We start from the raw sequence: 22,466 nt of genomic DNA, 5'->3' as shown, positions 1-22,466 counted from the left end.
TGCTCATAGATGTGTGATTACAGAAACAGGTGATAATATGATAATATTTCATATTTGGCTAACTTACTTTTAAGAAAAGAGAAACACCACCAGTCGGATGATATCAAAGACAAATCAACAAGACCAAGCACAGAATGTGGGAAGCAGAGGACGGCCGGTGGAGGCCAGACTGCAGACAGTGTTGAAACACATGCTAAGGATGGAGTTTCAATATTCTTGGTTACTTATAATCGGACACACCCCTCGACAGGTCTTACAGCAACATGGATGAAATGAGAGATTTTAGAATCTGAAAGCAAAGGGTCATTTGATAAGCAGACAGCAAAAAAACAACGACAACAATAATATTTAAAGAACATCAACATTTATTTCACATGATATAAAACACATGGGTATGAACTTTTTGCATATTTACCCTAATAATATGAATAATAATCTCTAGTTATAATTTTCGCTCTTATTCTTTTCAGTGTGTACATAAATTATGCTATCTTGTTTATTATATTTTTTTACAGTTTATACATCTCTTTTAAATTCATGTTATGTCCTGGAGCTCCAAAGTCCTACTTATTGCTTCGTACATGTGCTATTCTCCAACTCTTCAACACCTTGAACAGATTGAAAGTCAAAAGATCTAATCAGTGTCATGTCCTCAGCATCTGTGTATCTTCTAAGTTCTGTAAACCAAAAAGAGATGAACTCAAATAGACATGAGAAGCAGACGAGAAATGTAAAACATTCACATAATGTGTGAACAGCCTGCTCAACATAAATAATCACAACTTCTGCAAAATACTTAGTTCTGTTCAAAAGAGTCAGCAGCATGAAGTGGCACCTTGTTGAAGTAGAAATCTGCTTTATTTTCATATATATACTTTTTATATATTTATATATGTATATCCAATGAAGGACAATCTCTTATGTTGCAGGTGCAAAATAAAAATCGAGTGATAAGGGAGCCTTGGGTTTGAAGAGAACACAGAATGAATGTGGGAGTACCTGGTAAAGTAAAGCTCTGGGGCCTCATTTATAAAGGATATACGCTCAAAAGATGGCGTACTGTACGCCAGTTTCTACGCAATGTTTGCGATTTATAAAATACTAACTTGACGGGAAAACGTGCGGTCCTCCACGCAAACTCTAACCCATGCGTACGCACTAAGCACAACAACGGGAGAGACGAGAAACTGCGACACCGTCGGCAGAAGGAAGGATGGAGAGAAATATGTGGAAATAATACCATAAATAAAATGTTACCTCATTTATCAGATATGAAGAATTCATTTTCAAACATTGATTAAAGCCAATCTTAAAATGATTAAACAAACGCCTGTTTGAGACTCCTCAGTGCACACAAAAACATCACCTGGAGAAATAAATAAATACGGATATGTTATTGAAAACCACCTCGAATATGTTGTGTTAATGTTATGAAATGTTTTCTCAAATGATGCGGTGAGCAGGAGGACAGAATTACGTCTAAACTGACGCCGTGTTGCATTTCTATAGGTTGTAGATACGAGCATGGTTTTATATACTATCATGTTTAATCGTGTTTTATGCCGTTTGCCAAGAGATAAGTCGCTCGTAAAACACAGGAGGTATGGAAGCTAAGAACACCATATGTGGTCAATTGTACAGCTAATATAACACATTGTTGTATTTCATTTAACTGGTGGATATCGAGTTGCTGCGGGGGGGGGGGGGGGGGGGGGGGTTGAGACGCACAGGCTGCAGTGGAGACGCTGCGCACAGCTGATCGACAGCTGGGACACAAACCACCAAATACGAAAACATAATTCAGATCCAGTCGTCATGACTCCACTCCGGGGGGATTCACTTCTTAGTCTCTCATCAAGGGGGGTCTCCTGTCCCCGGCACACACACACTGCCTGAGGAAGGCTGTGTGTTTGTTTTTGTCATGAACCTTTTTCTGACCACTTATTTATTTATGTTGGTGCCGATCCGACCTCCATGCTGCTACTCTGTTCAAACGGCATCCACCAAACAATATGATTTATCTCCACCTCCCAAAATAACCAGAACCTGACACGGTGTGAGATCTTTTTTAGCTGTTCTGTCATTTCCTGCTCTCCTTCATGCAGTCAGTCAGGATGAATGAATGAATGAATGAATGAATGAATGAATGAATGAATGGGCGTTTCTTTGACTATTTATAGGCACATATGGGCGTTACGTGAAGCCCGCAAAAGCTGCACCGCATTTCGAGTCGATTGTGATTTATAAAGGGAAACCGGCACCGGCGCCGGTGCTGTCCGCACTTTCCTCGCCGGTACGCAATGTTTGGTGAATCGGGAAATGTCGGAACATTTCTGTACCTATTTTTTGGATTTCTACTACGTAAGCAACCTTCCCACGTGAACCCTACGCACCGCGTTATAAATGAGGCCCCTGGTGCTGAGCCCATCTGAGGGGACACTTCCCCAGTACACCCCCTCCAGCTACTCACAGCCAATCAGCCGTCAGTAGAATGTTCTAAGACTTATTATATAAAGATAACTTTAATACTTAGTTAGGTATCTAAATGTACGTGTATTGATATGTGTGTGTTTACATTTGGCAGGTGATATCTATGGAGCTGTATCACCCCCAAAACAAGTGCTACATACAGACAAGATTGTGAAATGGTTTAATGTTTAAAGCAATAAAAACATGGCCCATTAAAAGCGCTTCGTCCTCTCTGGGTTGATATCAGCTGAGCGGAGCATGGGAGAGTAATTGAGCCCCTTGGTGTTGCTTTTATTCACACTGACTGCAAACGTGGCCTGAATACAACATTTGAACAACATGCTAACTGAGTTTATATTGTTGTTGTTGATTTGTCAGTGGTAAATGTTCTTCTCTAAAACAGGATTAGCAGCTTCTGAAACTCCACTTTTAAGAGTATTTTCTTCTTCGCACAACCATGACTTCACGACTACACCATTTCACAATCTGAATGTAGACATATTTTGAAATGTAACCCCATAGATTCCCTGTTTTGCTCAGGAACATATCAGGATGGACAAATCTAACACATCTTTCTCTGTCTGGAAGTGAAGGGGCCGTCTGTGAGGTCCACCAGGCAGGGGGGGGGTCCTCCTCTCAGGCTCCGCCCCTGTTGGCATGTGACAGTAGTATCAAAACAGTCCTGTTGTAAACATGAAGCCTTGGAGCATGCTCTGTGCAGGCAGGCTACATCTGGGCTCTGGGGCGGCTCACGTGTCGCTGCTCACCAAGGTGAACGTCTGCGCTGTAGGGAGGAGGAGGAGGAGAGAGGGGGGGGGGGGTACACAGTCAGTCAGAGAGTCCAAAGGTACTAGCAGTACGATGCTTTCCTCCGGATGTCTCCACCAATCAGAAGGAGTGTTTTGCGTGGCACGTGCGTTGGGTTGTGTTCACTGGTTTCCTTTGTGTTACATTGATGACTGCGACTTAAAGCATTTAGTTGTTCTTCAAAGCTTGTTATCTTTCTGATGAAATGTGCATGTGAAGGTGAAGGTGCCTTTGGGTGGTCTCATCCATCTATCCAGTTTAGTAAGATTGTATTTTTTTAGAAGTTGTCAAGGCAACCAGAATGAACTGTTCATTTCTCAGTTGAACAGAGTGTAGTGCTGCGACATACAGTTAACACTAGTTTACGTGTACTGTAGATCAGAATGTGTGATCAGGAGCATCGGGCTCAGGGGTGTCGTTGTGTGTGGATCCCAGATAATATACTCGAGGATGGGGGGTGTCATTGTGTGTGGATCCCAGATAATGTACTCGAGGATGGGGGGTGTCGTTGTGTGTGGATCCCAGAAAATATACTCGAGGATGGGGGGTGTCATTGTGTGTGGATCCCAGATAATGTACTCGAGGATGGGGGGTGTCATTGTGTGTGGATCGCAGATAATATACTTGAGGATGGGGGGTGTCATTGTGTGTGGATCCCAGATAATGTACTCGAGGATGGGGGGTGTCGTTGTGTGTGGATCCCAGATAATGTACTCGAGGATGGGGGGTGTCATTGTGTGTGGATCCCAGATAATGTACTTGAGGATGGGGGGTGTCATTGTGTGTGGATCCCAGATAATGTACTCGAGGATGGGGGGTGTCGTTGTGTGTGGATCCCAGATAATGTACTCGAGGATGGGGGGTGTCATTGTGTGTGGATCCCAGATAATGTACTCGAGGATGGGGGGTGTCGTTGTGTGTGGATCCCAGATAATGTACTTGAGGATGGGGGGTGTCGTTGTGTGTGGATCCCAGATAATGTACTTGAGGATGGGGGGTGTCGTTGTGTGTGGATCCCAGATAATGTACTTGAGGATGGGGGGTGTCGTTGTGTGTGGATCCCAGATAATGTACTCGAGGATGGGGGGTGTCGTTGTGTGTGGATCCCAGATAATGTACTTGAGGATGGGGGGTGTCGTTGTGTGTGGATCCCAGATAATGTACTTGAGGATGGGGGGTGTCGTTGTGTGTGGATCCCAGATAATGTACTTGAGGATGGGGGGTGTCATTGTGTGTGGATCCCAGATAATGTACTTGAGGATGGGGGGTGTCGTTGTGTGTGGATCCCAGATAATGTACTTGAGGATGGGGGGTGTCGTTGTGTGTGGATCCCAGATAATGTACTTGAGGATGGGGGGTGTCGTTGTGTGTGGATCCCAGATAATGTACTTGAGGATGGGGGGTGTCGTTGTGTGTGGATCCCAGATAATGTACTTGAGGATGGGGGTGTGCAGGTATTTGGTTAGATTTCCACCCACCTGTTACTGCTATAAAAGGGCTTTTTGGAACATATGTTTCTTTATTTGCCGGTAAAGAATGGGAGTTCTGATATCGATAATCTTAGGTATTGATATATGTTTATGTCCATCCAGAGGCCTGTACTACGAATCCAGTTCAACAGACCCTGGATATCTCGGAGTTATCTGGCTTAACTAACCCAAAACAAAGGCGCTCTCGCTAAGCGGTCCCACGACGCTGGTTATCAACTCGGTAACTCAAGCCAGGGTTTCTCTGTCCGGCTGAGTGCGCGGGGTTAGCAACAATTGACCAATCACAAGCATGGACAAGCGTACTGACAGCGCAGCGTCATACTTCCTGAATGAAAAGTGAACTTTAATATTAGACATATGAAGAAGTTCAACTTTAAACATCCATGACTTAAACACTTGATCAGGATCAAAGCCACATAGCTGCACCTGCAAGGTGAATACAGCTGGAGCAGAACAAGTGTTTGAATGCGTCCATCAACAGGTTTATGATATCACTGCCCGTCTAAAACACGATCTGACTTCAATTACATTTGTCTCGAGTGTTTCGTCAACTTAATGTGTTGCTTAAAATAATACTTCTGCATCCAGTCTGTGACGTTGTGAGTGTTGCACGGCCAGATACGGCTCAGCTGACTCAGATCAGGAGATATATGATATATTATGATGTGATATGAATGATAATGGGACACATCGACGTCTGCACTCACGGTGCCGCGGACTGTACGTAATGTTACTCTGATCCGGTTACTTATGTTGTGGCAGATATTTAAGTAAGCTTTCTTAACGCTAATGTTAATTATTGGTATCAGCATTATTGAAGACTAAACAAAAGCCAGCCATCTTGTGTTTGTGCTAATCTATAGCAGCAGCCAAACTCATGTTCAAAGCATTACATTTATCCCCTGACCCAATTCTATTATCTGTAATACATGTCCATCCATTAGGTATCCAACTCCATAAATGATCTTTAAAAGTCTTATTCTGCATTGTCTGATATATTATTGTTTGTGAAAAGCAATTAAAAAAATCTTTTTAACATATTAATTATTTTAAGATTAGTAAGCATCAGCCTAAAGTAAGGCCCACGTGAGTGCTTGGAGATATCCACATGTCCTTAGCTCTAAATATGACCCTGCACTGTGTCAGCAGATAGCATGCTCATGTCAGTCCTTCAAAGCGAGGTAACCAAAAGGGCAATTTAGTTTCCATATCTGACTATGTTGTATTAAGATGTAAATATGGTGTCAGGTGTACAGACACAGATGCGTGTGCGATGGAGAGTCTTCACTCACAAGCCAACATGTTGTTGTTGTTGTTGTTGTGTTTCTTGTGGTCTGCGGTCAGCCTCTCCTTCAGCTCTTCCTCTCTCTGCTGCCTCTCCTCGGCCTCCTCCTCCCTCGGCTCCGGGCTCGGGGTCTCAGGCTCCGGAGTCTGAAAGCTTCCATAAGCAGGAGCACAAGGATTCAAAGTCCACACCCATTTCAAAATGTTGAATCACTTTTTTCAAATAAGTTCCTTGATCTCACCAGAGGCCTGTACTACGAATCCAGTTCAACATATCCTGGATATGTTTGAGTTAGCCGGTTGGCCTAATCCAAAGCATACGCGCTCTCGCTAAACGGTCCTACGACGCGGGTTATCAAGTGGATCGCTCAAGCCAGCCGTGTCCTATCTAGTTAGGTGCGCGTTCACATGAGAGGGGTGGTATCTGGAGCATTCGACCAATCACAAACATGGAGAAGCGTACTGACAGCGCAGCGTCATACTTCCTGAATGAAAAGTCAACTTTAATACTAGACATATGAAGAAGTTAAACTTTAAACATCCATGACTTAAACACTTAAGGATCAAAGCCACAGAGCTGCACCTGCAAGGTGAACACAGCTGGGAACAGAACACGTGTTTGAATGCATACATTAACAGGTTTATGATATCACTGCCCGTCTAAAACACGATCTGACTTTCATTACATTTGACTCGAGAGTTTCGTCAACTTAATGTGTTGCTTAAAATAATACTTCTGCATCCAGTCTGTGACGCTGTGAGTGTTGCACGGCCAGATACGGCTCAGCTGACTCAGATAAGGAGATATATGATTCATTATGAAGTGATATGCCGCGGACTGTACTTAATGTACTCTGATCCGGGTACTTATGTTGTGGCAGATATTTAAGTAAGCTTTCTTAACGCTAATGTTATAATAGTCAGATTGCTCTGAAGATGGAGGTGATGTTCTATTCATGTTCACGTTCACACAGTCTGTGATTTTTGCCGGCCGTCTTTCCTGCAACGGCAGCTTTTCTGTATTTCCTTTCTCCTGTAATATGACTTGATCGCTTTAAACTCCGCACACTGAGCTCTGATTGGTCAGCAGGCGGTGCTTTCACTGAGTTGAGCTCTTATCCTGCAACCTAACCTGCTCCGGACCATGGCTATCTGTTCAGCATAAGTTACCATGGAGATCTAGCCCGCTAAGAAGAGAACCAGCGTCGTAGGACCGGAAACTCAGTTTTCCCTGAAGTTAGCCGGCTAAGCGAAAATCCGGCTTCGTAGTACAGGCCTCTGGACTACTTTGTGAATTTGACAATTAGTGTTCCATTAAGGGCACATTAAGGCAACACATGATGGACATGAATGGGTGACATCAGCAATGGAAGAATGCAGTCATAAGCCAGAGGCAGCTGAAGAGGTGTGAGAACACACACACACACACACACACACACACACACACACACACACACACACACACACACACACACACACACACACACACACACACACACACACACACACACACACACACACACACACACACACACACACACACACACACACACACACACACACACACACACACACACACACACACACACACGTACCTGTTTTCAGTAGTGGTGTTTGTTGGCGAGCTGGTCAGATCTTGCTCTCTGCTTTCATCATCCTCAAAAGGATTTACAATCTCAACACGCTGAGGCTCCGCACACAGGTCCACTATCACCACCCTCTGACTCACACACAGCTGAAACACACACACACACACACACACACACACACACACACACACACGCATCATTGTTACCTACTGACATGTCTTCATCTTGGCGAACACTTAAATATGTAGTTATATTTAATGTTTGAGAACAAAAAGGATAAATAAATACATGAGGAATGTATTCCTATTTGAAAAAGAATCAGCAGATCGATGATAAAATAAAAAATATACCAATTAAATATTTGTTTTTTAAATGAACTACTGAGTGAATAAGTTATTCAGTAATACATGATGACGTCTCTGCTGTGGAGTGAAGTCTAATCCAGAGAGGCTTAATCCAGGAGATACAGCTCTCGCAGCTACCACACCCCCACACATTTACACCACCACAAGAACTGAGTATCAGCTGTGGGATTACACACAGTGAGCAGAGAGAGTGGCCGTTTCTCAATGTCGAGTAAAGCTGCTCCAGAGCCACTATTTCAAGCATACTACGTCATCGAGTGGCGCCGAATCACTGTTTAAATGCCCAGCATATATGTGCTACCAAGCAAGCCTTGAGAAATTGTGAGTGTGTGTGTCTGTGTGTGAGAAGGATTCCCCTCCACCTGCTGGCAGACAGCAGCACAGCAGCTTACTGTTAGCTGGAACGATGGGATGGATCTGTCTGCAGGCGTCCAGAGTGAACACTCCACTTGAATGACTATTGCCAAGAGTTTTGCTAACTGGTACTCTGTGTTTTACTTCCTGGTACTATGTGTTTTACTTCCTGGTACTATGTGTTTTACTTCCTGGTACTCTGTGTTTTACTTCCTGGTACTACGTGTTTTACTTCCTGGTACTACGTGTTTTACTTCCTGGTACTATGTGTTTGACTTCCTGGTACTATGTGTTTTACTTCCTGGTACTATGTGTTTTACTTCCTGGTACTCTGTGTTTTACTTCCTGGTACTACGTGTTTTACTTCCTGGTACTATGTGTTTTACTTCCTGGTACTATGTGTTTTACTTCCTGGTACTCTGTGTTTTACTTCCGGGTACTACGTGTTTTACTTCCTGGTACTATGTGTTTTACTTCCTGGTACTATGTGTTTTACTTCCTGGTACTATGTGTTTTACTTCCTGGTACTATGTGTTTTACTTCCTGGTACTCTGTGTTTTACTTCCGGGTACTACGTGTTTTACTTCCTGGTACTATGTGTTTTACTACCTGGTACTATGTGTTTTACTTCCTGGTACTCTGTGTTTTACTTCCTGGTACTATGTGTTTTACTTCCTGGTACTATGTGTTTTACTTCCTGGTACTATGTGTTTTACTTCCTGGTACTATGTGTTTTACTTCCTGGTACTACGTGTTTTACTTCCTGGTACTCTGTGTTTTACTTCCTGGTACTACGTGTTTTACTTCCTGGTACTCTGTGTTTTACTTCCTGGTACTATGTGTTTTACTTCCTGGTACTCTGTGTTTTACTTCCTGGTACTACGTGTTTTACTTCCTGGTACTCTGTGTTTTACTTCCTGGTACTCTGTGTTTTATTGAGCCATACTTGTTTATGGATTTGTTGAAAATGGGAAAGATAAAGGCTTATCCATTAACACTGTACCAATGAACATCATTGAAATGTTATAGGCTGCAGTACCTCATCCTGCAGCTCCGCCTCCCCCTGCAGGGGCCCCTCCCCGTCCTGCGGCACCTCCTCACACTCCTCACCTCCCTGCACCTCCTGGAGAAGGAAGCAGAACGTGATCACGAGAGACCGGCATGGAGCTTTGCGTCATAGCATTGCAATCCACCAATGAAGTGTTGTGCTGGAAACTACTGGAATCAAAATCTCCCATGAACCTCTGGTGCAGGGTGCGTCCTGCTCTGCTCCATGGTCTCCACCTTCAGCTGCTGCAGCGCCGCCTCCAGCTGCACAGGGTCCGCACAGGCCCCCTCCATCTGCCCCCGACCCTGCACACACACCGGCACACACACACTTGGATTGTTGGATCGACTGGAAATGTTTGGCAGGGAAAAGGTTAGCACTGGTTTCTAAGATCAGTGTGGTTCAGGTCATGGGGACACAGTGTGGTTCAGGTCATGGGGACACAGTGTGGTTCAGGTCATGGGGACACAGTGTGGTTCAGGTCATGGGGACACAGTGTGGTTCAGGTCATGGGGACACAGTGTGGTTCAGGTCATGGGGACACAGTGTGTGACGTCACCTGCTGGATCAGAGCAGGGTTGTCTTTGCTGAAGGAGGGCGAGCGGGACGGCGTCTCTCTCTTCTTCTCACGGAGCGACGAGGCCTCCTGGTTCCTCCTCATTCTCTCCAGCTGCTCCTCCACACTCATCCGTGTTCGGCCCCACTCTCGCTCCCCAAAGCTGGTCTGATCCACCGCACTGTGGGGCCGCTCCTGTGCAGGACGGCAGCCAGGATCAGCTTCTGTCTCTCTGGGTGTTAAACTCTGGGTCTGTACAATATGCTGGCATATATGTTCATCAATCGGCGATTACCCAGAGGTATCTAAGAATTCCCATGACATGCAGTACCGGTCAAAAGTTTGGACACACCTTCTCATTCAATGGTTTTTGTTTATTTTAATTTGTTTCTACTTTGTAGATTAATACTGAAGACATCAAATCTGTGAAAGAACATATGGAATTATCTAGTAAACAAAAAAGTGTTAAAAAATCCAGAATATGATTTCTATTTGATATTCTTCAAAGTAGCCCCTTTTGCCTTGATGACAGCTTTGCAGCTTCCTGGCTTCTCTCAGTCAGCTTCATGAGGTCGTCACCTGGAATGGTTTTCCAACCGTCTTGAGGGACTTCCCAGAGGGGCTGAGCACGTGTTGGCTGCTTTTACTTCGCTCAGCGGTCCAACTGATCCCAAACCATCTCAATTGGGTTGAGGTTGGTGATTGTGGAGACCAGGTCCTCTGAGCAGAGGTAACTCTTGCTCTTCCTTTCCCGGGGGTCCTCATGAGAGCCAGTCTCATCATAGCGTTCCATGGTTTTTGCGACTGCACTTGAGGACACATTCAAGGTTCTTGACATTTTCCAGATCGACTGGCCTTCATTTCTTAAAGTCACGATGGACGGTCGCTTCTCTTCACTGAGTTGACTGGTTCTTGCCATAATATGGATTACAACAGTAGTCGAATAGGGCTTTCCACTGAGCACTGACTCTGCACAACACGACTGCTGCTCTCAAACACATCCAGAAGGCGAGTCATTCCACACATGGACTCTTCACAAGGCAATGTGTGGGAACACCATTCCAGGTGACGACCTCATGAAGCTGACTGAGAGAAGCCAGGAGGCTGCAAAGCTGTCATCAAGGCAAAAGGGGCTACTTTGAAGAATATCAAATAGAAATGATATTCTGGATTTTTTAACACTTTTTTGTTTACTAGATAATGTTCTTTCACAGATTTGATGTCTTCAGTATTAATCTACAAAGTAGAAATAAATTAAAATAAACAAAAACCATTGAATGAGAAGGTGTGTCCAAACTTCTGACCGGTACTGTATGTGCAGATATTAACATCTGAGTGAGTGTGTATGATGTAGAACTGGTCTCAGCCGCGTGGCTGCACTCGATCGGTACAGTGGACTGTGACACCTTTAGTGTCATGGAGTGAGTCAGACATTACTGTGAACGAATGTCCACGCACAAATAAGAGCGTGTAAAGAAAGAATGACTCAAATAGAAGTCCCACGTGTGGTCGGCACAACCCGGGAGTGGACATGTGGAGATGTAGAAGTGGAACTACACATACAGTAGGATTCCACAGCACTAAGATAAGATAAGATACTTTACTGATCCCAACTTTGGAAACATGTGTGTTACAGCAGCATGTAAACAAGGCATTGCACACAATGTGATGGCGAGTCATCTGAATGACACTATTAAGAGACGTGTCTTTGTAATCGTAGATGTGTGTCACCTTCTCCATGTAGCATATTAAGAATCTGACTCAAAAGAATGTCAACCTCAGAGACATTTTACAAGACAGCCCCCCTGCCCCCCCTGATTCTGCCACATTTGCTCAACTGGAATCATTTGATCTAACTGTGTTTCTGTGTCTGTCGACTTACTGATCTGGGTTCAGGCTTCTTGGTCTTCCTCAGGGTGACATAAGAGGCAATGGTGGAGGACTCGAGGGGACTCATGGGAGATTTGGTTCTAGGAGGAATGATGCCCACCGGGCAGGAGGGCGCTGTAGGAGGGACTACACACCAGCAGACAGACACACACAGCAGTCAGGACGATTGCTCATGTTGTGGCATGTATGTGCTCCATTTCACAAAAGATACAAAACATGAACAACAAATCCACAAAAACAGGAGGCATTCAGGGCCTGCAGGTTACCAGGTTGTTTGTGATAAATGAATCAGTATGATTGCTGATAGTAGTGACAGTACAGAAGCATAGATCACATGTTTTACCACAGTCTCCAACCAGTGTAATGTGAAGACAATCCAACGAATATAAAGATATGAATGCGTAAGCTTCAGTACCTTTGGAAGCTGTGTCCGAGCTCTCTGCCTTGTCCTTGTCCTCCCCGTTGGCCTCGTCCAACTCCTCCTTCACCGTGGTGAGTTCAGGCTCACTTTTATACAGCCGGTAGTCTGGGTTTTGCTGTGAGGGAGTGTTCAAGGTCAGATTAAACACCATGTGGAAGCAGGTGACACACATCAACATCCACACAGACCTATGAAGACAGCAGGGGGGGGTTACCCAGGTCGGGGGTCTTAATATGATAGTGAAGGGGGGGTGACTGGATGGAGCATGGACTGCTGGGTAAAAACGAGGAAATGAGTGACATGTATTCACAATGGCGCTTGGTGAGGGATGAGTCTCTTGAATATGAAATCAGGGGAAATAAAGAAAGATGCAGTGAGCCGACAGAAAGCTGCGTGCTGACGATGGGCGACACAGTCTGTGGACGTGGGGGCACACAGGAGGGGGGGCATGAAGTATTTCAGCGGTTCTTACGCTGTGTACTCCGTTCCTGGAGCCAGCCTTGCGGTCCTCGGGGCGGTGCGTTTGGGGTTGCAGACGACCGCCTGGGTGTGAGTGGTAGGGGGGCATGTTGGGGGGGGCGCTCTGCTGAGTCGTAGTACTGGGGCAGGGGTGGGCGGGGGGGCACGCTGTCCGCCTCTTTGAGAGGACTGAGTGGCAGCAGCGTATCTGCCTGCAGACACACAGCCGCTCACTGAGCACAGAACCATACCACTGCACACATAGGGGCCCAAACACAAGGTCCCAGACACACAGGGACCCAAACACAGGGACCCAGACACACAGGGACCCAGACACACAGGGACCCAGACACACAGGGACCCAGACACACAGGGACCCAGACATACAGGGACCCAGACACACAGGGACCCAGACACACAGGGACCCAAACACAGGGACCCACACACACAGGGACCCAAACACACAGGGACCCAGACACACAGGGACCCAGACACACAGGGACCCAGACACACAGGGACCCAAACACAGGGACCCAGACACACAGGGACCCAGACACACAGGGACCCAGACACACAGGGACCCAGACATACAGGGACCCAGACACACAGGGACCCAGACACACAGGGACCCAAACACAGGGACCCACACACACAGGGACCCAAACACACAGGGACCCAGACACACAGGGACCCAAACACAGGGACCCAGACACACAGGGACCCAGACACACAGGGACCCAGACATACAGGGACCCCGACACACAGGGACCCAGACATACAGGGACCCAGACACACAGGGACCCAAACACAGGGACCCAGACACACAGGGACCCAGACATACAGGGACCCAGACACACAGGGACCCAGACACACAGGGACCCAAACACAGGGACCCAGACACACAGGGACCCAGACACACAGGGACCCAGACACACAGGGACCCAGACACACAGGGACCCAGACACAGGGACCCAGACACACAGGGACCCAAACACACAGGGACCCAGACACACAGGGACCCAAACACAGGGACCCACACACACAGGGACCCAAACACACAGGGACCCAGACACACAGGGACCCAAACACAGGGACCCACACACACAGGGACCCAGACACACAGGGACCCAGACACAGGGACCCAGACACACAGGGACCCAGACACACAGGGACCCAGACACACAGGGACCCAGACACACAGGGACCCAAACACAGGGACCCAGACACACAGGGACCCAAACACAGAGACCCAGACACACAGGGACCCAAACACAGGGACCCAAACACACAGGGACCCAGACACACAGGGACCCAGACACACAGGGACCCAGACACACAGGGACCCAGACACACAGGGACCCAGACACACAGGGACCCAGACACACAGGGACCCAGACACACAGGGACCCAGACACACAGGGACCCAGACACACAGGGACCCAGACACACAGGGACCCAGACACACAGGGACCCAAACACAGGGACCCAGACACACAGGGACCCAAACACAGAGACCCAGACACACAGGGACCCAAACACAGGGACCCAAACACACGGGGACCCAGACATACAGGGACCCAGACACAGGGACCCAGACACACAGGGACCCAGACACACAGGGACCCAGACACACAGGGACCCAGACACACAGGGACCCAGACACACAGGGACCCAGACACACAGGGACCCAGACATACAGGGACCCAGACACACAGGGACCCAGACACACAGGGACCCAAACACACAGGGACCCAGACACACAGGGACCCAAACACAGGGACCCACACACACAGGGCCCCAGACACAAAGGGACCCAAACACACAGGGACCCAGACACATAGGGACCCAAACACAGGGACCCACACACACAGGGACCCAGACACACAGGGACCCAGACACAGGGACCCAGACACACAGGGACCCAGACACACAGGGACCCAGACACAGGGACCCAAACACAGGGACCCAGACACACAGGGACCCAGACACACAGGGACCCAGACACAGGGACCCAGACACACAGGGACCCAGACAAAGGGACCCAAACACACAGGGACCCAGACACACAGGGACCCAGACAAAGGGACCCAGACAAAGGGACCCAGACACACAGGGACCCAGACAAAGGGACCCAGACACACAGCTGAAGGATGCTAAAGCGCTGTGGAGTTAGGATCATTCTCTGTGTCTGTAATGTCTGCCTGCATCAAACCCTAACAACAGATCAGTCAGAGAGCAGTCAAACTAACACAAGACTTATCTCTGTGTTCGGCCTGAACACACCTTCAGACTTCAGCACAGAACAGTGTAAAACAATCTCATAACATTTTTTTCTGTCAAACAAGAAACTCTGAAGTCTAAAGAGTGTTGGAGAAATGTGTTGCATTACCAACTAACTGTGGTATCATTTGAAGAAAAGGTCACTGATACCTCATTCACACCAACGCAACTCCGGTTCAAGCTCCGTGCTAGAGCTTTTCAGGTTCAGAACTGGTTCTTCGGTTTAGCTCCAGCTCTTTTCACACCGCCCAGAGTCCGACTGGTGCTGCGTCATTGCGTCATCGTTTGTTTGCGTGCCTGCTTCATAAAGCCAAACCGCGCGGAAACCCCTCACAGCCACCCAGCCGCCGCCCAGCTTCATCAACATCTGTCCAACCATGAGCTCTACGAACCCCTACAGTCAGCCTACAGAGCACATCACAGCACAGAGACCGCCCTCCTCAAGATCACTAATGACCTCCTTCTCGCTGCTGACTCCGGACAAATCAGTATTCTCATCCTCCTCGACCTCTCTGCCGCTTTTGACACTGTTTCTCATACAGTCCTCCTGAAATGCCTCTCTGACAACCTTGGCATCACTGGCACAGCTCTGTCATGGTTTCAGTCCTATCTATCAACCAGGTCTCAGTTTGTTAGCATCAGCGGCTCATCCTCCCCCTCGGCCCCAGTCAACCATGGTGTCCCCCAAGGCTCTGTGCTTGGTCCCTTACTTTTCACCATTTACATGCTCCCCCTTGGCCAGATCATACGTCAATTCGGTCTCAATTTCCACTGCTACGCTGACGACACTCAGCTCTATCTCAGCACCTCACCATCCGCCCAGCTCCCTCCAGTCTTTGGTCAACTGTCTCCATGCCATCAAAACCTGGATGACAGCAAATCTACTCAAACTCAACAGTAAGAAGACTGAGCTCATGGTTGTGGCCCCCAAAGCACTGCTCCGGAAGGTTGGGGATCTCCTCCTCCACATTGACGGCTGTTCCATCTCCCCGTCTCCCGAAGTCCGTAACCTGGGTGTCATCCTTGACTCCACTCTCTCATTTCAGTCACACATCAAATCCGTCACTAAGTCTGCCTTCTATCACCTCAGGAACATCTCCCGTCTACGACCATCCCTCTCTGATTCCGTGGCCGAAACCCTCATTCATGCATTCGTCTCCTCCCGGTTGGATTACTGCAACGGAGTCCTGTTCGGGGTTCCCAGTAAAGCCCTGGACAGGCTCCAGTATGTGCAGAACTCGGCTGCCAGGGTGCTCACTCACACCAAGCCCTGGCAGCACATTACCCCCACCCTGATCCACCTCCACTGGCTCCCAGTCAAGCACCGTATCACCTATAAACTCCTTCTTCTGACTTACAAATCCCTCCATGCCCTCGCCCCCCAATACCTGTCTGACCTTCTCCGCTACCACACTCCATCCCGGAAGCTAAGATCATCTGGACAGGATCTCCTCTCCACCCCCCGCACCAGGTTGCGGACTTTTGGTGACAGAGCCTTCAGTGTGGCATCCCCCACCCTCTGGAACTCTCTCCCCCCCGAAATCCGCAGCGCCCCAACCCTGGACATTTTCAAAAAAGCCCTCAAAACGCACCTTTTTACTAAGGCTTTCCCCACTAGTTAGTTTAATAGGTTTATTTTTCCACTACTTCCCCCCCCCTACCCGACTTGTAAAGCGACCTTGGGTTTCCTGAAAGGCGCTATAAAAATATTATATATTATTTATTATTATTACAGCTGACACCGACAACAACAACAACAACAATGGCCGATTGTGCTCCAGCTTCCTCTGTACCTCTTCAGAAGACCAGATTCCCAGCAGGTAGCTGGTCTCTTTAGTGGACCACTGCTGCTTGTTAAGTTTCTCCATCGTTGTGTACAAACTGGATAAAACGCCGGCTTTTTGTTGTTGTTCAGGAGTTGATCCCGCCCCTGCCCCTGCCTCGACGTAAGCGTGACGTATGCGGTGCTTTTGCTCTAGCCGGACCATTTTTTGGTGCTTGAAACGAACCGGATTCCGGAGCTAAGAGGCTGCTCGGCTGCGGTGTGAACAGGAAAACCCGGTGCTTTTGAAGCTCCAGCTCCGAACCGGCCCTGAAACACCGTTGGTGTGAATGAGGTATGTGACATTATCTACAGCAAGCAGGAAGTGATTTACGTAACGGACTGAATCAGAAGGAAACCAGTGGCTGCCTGGTAAGAAGGAAATGAATCCAAACACAGTGTACATGTACTGTGCAATGACAATAAAGTCATATTATTAACTGGCTTAAAAACACATCAAAATACACATTTTGGTGATTTGGAGAATCACAGAAACATGTGGATGACTGCTTCCCAAACACATGTGAAGCTGTTGGGATCCAGCTGGGACTGTGTGTGGTGTGGCTGTTAGTGTGTGTGTGTTAGTGTGTGTGGTGTGGCTGTTAGTGTGTGTGGTGTGGACTGCTGTACCTCGTTCTTCTGGAGACTGGAGAGCGGTCTGGAGGCAGGCACACCTGCTGAATATGGAAACAAGGAGAGAGAAGGAATGGGACTTAAAGACACCTGAGAAGGAGTTAGTTCTCATAATGTTAATCACATGCGATGAATGGGAAACCAATGTGAAGCCTCACTGTTGTCTGTGCTCCGCTGGGGTTTGTTTTTGGCCAGAGCCTCCATCACGTCCTGGATCCTCCACAGCTCCTTCTGGATCTGGATGTGTCTCTGGCTCGGGGGCTCTGTCTGAGAACCCACACATATGCCGTTACAAGCTTGATCACCTCAGAAGGAGTGTGAAGTGTGTGGATGTGTGTCTGTGCTACCTGTGGGCTGCCCAGGGCCTCCAGCTGCTCCAGCAGGGTGGACTTAGCCAGAGTGACGTCGGCCCCCAACCTGTCGTACTCCCCCCAGGAACGCTCCAACTCCTGAACAGGACAGCAGCCAGGAGAGGGGTCAGTGGACTGTGTGTTTATGTGTGTGTGAGAGAGTGTGTGGGTCTGGTGTGTGTGTGTGTATGTGTGTCCGGTGTGTGTGTGTGTGTGTGTGTGTGTGTGTGTGTGTGTGTGTGTGTGTGTGTGTGTGTGTGTGTGTGTCTGTGTGTCTGTGTGTGTGTATCAGGCTTGGAATTTCATCATTTTAGGGGCAAGGCCATTTGGCCTTTGGTGTCACACGTCTTTTTAGGGCACAAAGGACACATGCCAGGGCACAAAGGCCATTGAGGGAAAAATTAGGATTTGGAGCTTTCAAATAAATAACTACACTTTCTGATAAGAAAATCACACATGGAAAACAAATCACTTTTTTAATATCAATAATCCATCCACCCATCTTCTCCCGCTTATCCGCGGTCGGGTCGCGGGGGTAGCAGTTCCAGCAGAGAGCCCCAAACTTTCTTTTCCCTGGCGACATCAACCAGCTCTGACTGGGGGGTCCCAAGGCGCTCCCAGGCCAGCGAAAGAGATATCATCCCTCCACCTGGTCCTAAAGGTGCAGCTAGTTTGAATGACTTTGTAGACTGCAGGGTAGCTTGTGAATTTACTCCAGGTGGAACTAAAGTCTGATTTAAGTGTTGATTATATTTCACATCATTCATCCAAATTTGCAAAGTAACTAAAGGTACACAATAAATATAGTGAAGTAAAAGAACACCATTTACCTATCAAGAGTGAACTTAACATGTAAAGGTTAATAATCTGTTTGGCATTAAGCAGAACCACGTACTTTACAAGATGGCTGCATTAGCCAAATGCTGTGTTGCTAGCGTTCGTCCAATCAGATGCTGGGTTTTTGCTAAAGATGATGCTGCCTCACTGATGTGTGTCCTCTGATTGAACAATCAGAGGACACACATTGATGCGGCCACATGAGTCTTTGGCCGCATCAATCTTAAACCCATGGTGTTTTAGCAGACAAGCAGTTCGACAGCATCAGGATTCAGGGAGTTAACAACGGGAGAAATGGCAATATATGGTGAGGGATTCCATAAGCGATATGCGCCGGCCTGTGCCTTTACCTTGGACTTCTAATAGAACTGCTCGGATCTTGATAGATTGAGTGGGGAAGTTCATGAGATCTTTCTAGATGGTTATCAAGAATATCTTTTATCCAATGACCTTTCCCCTCTCTGTCTGTGTCTGTGTATTCTCTTGTTCCAATTAACCCAGCCAAATCTTTCTTCTTGTTTTGTATCTATATCTACGCCGGGAACCGGAGTCGAGGCTGATCCTCTTGCTGTAGTCCTGTGTCTTGGATCCTCTATCCTGAGTTCTGGATTAAGTCGTGGACTTCGGGTCGTGGCTGAACCTGTCTCTGCGGTCCTGCCTTGGGTCTCGCCATGCTGCTTCCCTGATGGCTTCCTCAGGATTGTAGCTGACATCCTCGTGGATTCATCTTCTCATTACAGACACATGCATTTCCTAACATTCGGTCTATATGCTGTCAAATGTATTATCTCTTCGATTTACACACGGCATCAATTGCACGTCTGTCCGTCGTGGGATCCCTCCTCTGTTGCTCTCCCTGAGGTTTTTCCCCTTAAACTGTGGGTTTTCTCTGGACGTTTTTCCTTGTATACGATGTGAGGGTCTGAGGATAGAGGGTGTCGTTTTTCTCATACTGATATTCTGAACAATCTGAGCTGTTGTATTTGCTGTAAAGTGTCTCTACTGTAGGCTAATTTTATTATATGTACAGCACTTTGGCTCCACCAAAAATCGTTTCTAAATGTGCTATATAAATAAAACTTGATTTGATTTGATATTCCTGTGGCTTGTTTCACCGTCTGTGAAGACAGTACGTTCATTATTGGTCGATGAGGCTCTCACTTTAGGAGAGGTTTTATGTTCGGCAGCTCGTGTGAATGAAAGCATTTGTCTCACCTAAAAAATGAAACTTAATTTTGCAAGACATTTTCTGTAGATTTCTTAGTGCTATTCATTGTTAAATACGGCGTGGTTTGTAATCACTTTGGAAAATTGTATTCGGCTCACGTTCGGCGCATCCCTGTGAAGGGCGAGGGGAGTTAAGGTTTCCAGTGCTTTAAGTTATATCTGCTCTAGTTTAATGTGTTGGCTGAGTGAAAATGTTTCACGTTCAAATGTAGATCAAGAACAAAGATCAGACGGACGTATAGAGTCAGAGAAGTTGACACAAATTGTGAGATACTCAAGTATCTCACAATTTGAGATACTTGTAGGCTGGCCTACCCCCTGTATTCAACTATTTGAACACTAAACAAAATGGCCTGAGATTTTCGAGAGCGAAACTTCACAGATTACCCGTCATGCCTGGTTGTCAGAGCAGAAGTACCCGTATGTGCGCTCATAGAGCATGCGCAGTTGAGTTGCCCCTTAAGCCCCGCCCCCGATCTCGGCTCACTAGAATGAATTGAGAGAGACAATAAATCTGGATTCAGCTTTTAGTGCATTTTACAACTTTAAGGACCTAATGATTCGAATAAGGGCTATAACATTGTTAATACTGGGTACTTTAAAAAAAAAAATCCGCTGATTTAGAGACATCTCTTTTCCCATGTTAGTCAATGGGAAAAAGTATTTCTGGGCCGGGTGACGTCACAGACTGATACGGAAATTGTAGTACCGTCGTTTGGACACAACGAATATTTTCCTCAGAGTCCAGCGCACTTCCTGGGGGCTTGAGGAGGATTTGTTGTAAAAACATTATCTCAGGTTAAAGGGTTAGTAAGCAACCATTTGTCTGCACTATGGTACTACTATAGCAGCCATAGTGCTAGAAGTGATGCTGGTCATGCAGGTTTAAAATCCCAAAATAAAACTAATTAATCATCATACTAAAGTGGCCGCTCACACAGACGTCTTAGCTTGGCTGAAGAACGTTAACCATATCCTCATGTATGCACCAAGAACATGATTTATGCTGCAGGAAAAGAACAGCTGAAATGCCCTGTTGAGAAGCTCAAGAGGGACTTTCTCAAGACATCATGCAGTAAAACACCCAAATAATATACAAATAAATGTTTATTGAATTAAAAAAATGTTGTAGAGAGTAAGCAATATTTTGTCTCAAGAACTACTAATGGTTGCCACTAAGAAAGAACAATGTTGAACGAAAAGGGGTTTATTGATTTGATCTGGTGTTGATCAATGTTACTGCCTTTGTACTGTCTATTTATCTTCCATGTTAAGAGGAGGCTAATCACTTAAGTAATGACTAGTCTTACCAGCAATGTGAATTTGTTGGTGGAGAAAATATCCAAGTAAAATCTACATTTTCCTGATGCTGTCCTGCAATTTATTTGAAAAGTTCCTTCAACTCAATACTGTCTCCTGATAGTTACTGTGATCCCAGCTAAGATATACAAAACAGAAACATGTGTGTGTGTGTGTGTGTGTGTGTGTGTGTGTGTGTGTGTGTGTGTGTGTAATGTATGCATTGAACCTCGTAAGTATTGAATGCTAGAAACTGGGCCCCACTGAGTGAGTCAAAAACTAGCATGAAGACAAAAGTTTTGAATTATGTTTATTTGAAGTGATGTTTGTGATTCAAATTTTCTTTTTTTTTACTTGCCTGATTTTTGTACAGAGGTGTAGTGTAGTTAGAAAGGGTGGACCCCACAATTGGGGGAAAAAGTTTGGGCCCCACATTTAAGAAACACATGTATGTGTGTGTGATGTGTGTGTGTCTGGTGTGTCTCTCACCGTGGTCACTCTGCCCAGCTCTCTGCAGGTGCTCAGCAGGCCGCTCTGCAGCGTGTCTCTCTGCTGCAGCAGGCTCTGTGCGGCGCCGTTGTTTCCGCTATGTTCACTCAACTCCTGACTGGCAGACAGCAGGGCCGTCTCAAGAGTGTGCTGTACACACACACATACACACACACACAAATACTTACTGCACATGCAGACCTACACAACATCAGGAAAAGTAGTGGACATAGGGAGAGCTGTACCTTCTCTCTGTGCAGCTGCTGCAGCTTCTCCTCCTGCAGCCTCACAGCCCTGTCCTGCTCACACAGTCTGCTCAGCTTGGTCTGACACACAAACACACACACATGCTCAGCCTTGTTCCAAACACATCACCTGTATCACTGAGGAATGGGCTTGTCTTACGTCTATGTCAGGCTCCTCTGTGCGCTGGATGAAGGAGCCTTCTTTATGGTCGCCTGGACTGACCTGAAACACGGAGCCTCCGTCAGATACTGACAGCAGGGGGCATCAGACCACTGCAGCCTCCAACATGTCTTTCTAAAGTGCTACTTCACACATCATTTCTTATCCTAATTATTCCTAATGCTGCTTATTTGAGAGATAAATCATTCATATGCCTCTGCTGCTCATCCCAGCTGCAGGGGGTGAAGGGATGAGTGCTTAATGCATACCTAATCCTGCTTCATGTAGCTTGAAGCTGTGCACCCAGTGTTACCAGGGATACTGTGGCTGAATATAATAATGTGGAGAAAAGGAAAGGGAGGGCAGATGCACCCTAATAACCATACAAATAA

At 46.8% G+C, this 22,466-nt stretch overlaps 1 protein-coding gene across 1 annotated transcript in view; it reads right to left on the bottom strand.

Moving 5' to 3' along the window:
• Positions 1 to 342: 342 nt before the first annotated feature.
• Positions 343 to 22,466, bottom strand: part of LOC117439164 (pleckstrin homology domain-containing family A member 5-like) — a 101,496-nt gene continuing 79,372 nt past the window's right edge. Inside the window, 16 exon segments of the mRNA XM_071201841.1 lie at positions 343 to 3,248; positions 6,059 to 6,204; positions 7,646 to 7,785; positions 9,398 to 9,481; positions 9,601 to 9,711; positions 9,966 to 10,157; positions 11,845 to 11,978; positions 12,268 to 12,388; positions 12,746 to 12,865; positions 12,867 to 12,944; positions 17,465 to 17,511; positions 17,626 to 17,734; positions 17,815 to 17,916; positions 21,670 to 21,819; positions 21,915 to 21,995; positions 22,075 to 22,137. Of these exon segments, the coding sequence (XP_071057942.1) occupies positions 3,196 to 3,248; positions 6,059 to 6,204; positions 7,646 to 7,785; positions 9,398 to 9,481; positions 9,601 to 9,711; positions 9,966 to 10,157; positions 11,845 to 11,978; positions 12,268 to 12,388; positions 12,746 to 12,865; positions 12,867 to 12,944; positions 17,465 to 17,511; positions 17,626 to 17,734; positions 17,815 to 17,916; positions 21,670 to 21,819; positions 21,915 to 21,995; positions 22,075 to 22,137 (1,731 nt within the window). The 3' untranslated portion in view covers positions 343 to 3,195.

The sequence above is a fragment of the Pseudochaenichthys georgianus genome, chromosome 23 (genome assembly GCF_902827115.2).
Source record: "Pseudochaenichthys georgianus chromosome 23, fPseGeo1.2, whole genome shotgun sequence".
NCBI classification, from domain to species: domain Eukaryota; kingdom Metazoa; phylum Chordata; class Actinopteri; order Perciformes; family Channichthyidae; genus Pseudochaenichthys; species Pseudochaenichthys georgianus.
Note: the sequence above shows the minus strand (reverse complement) of the source record. Positions and strands in the feature narration are given on the sequence as shown.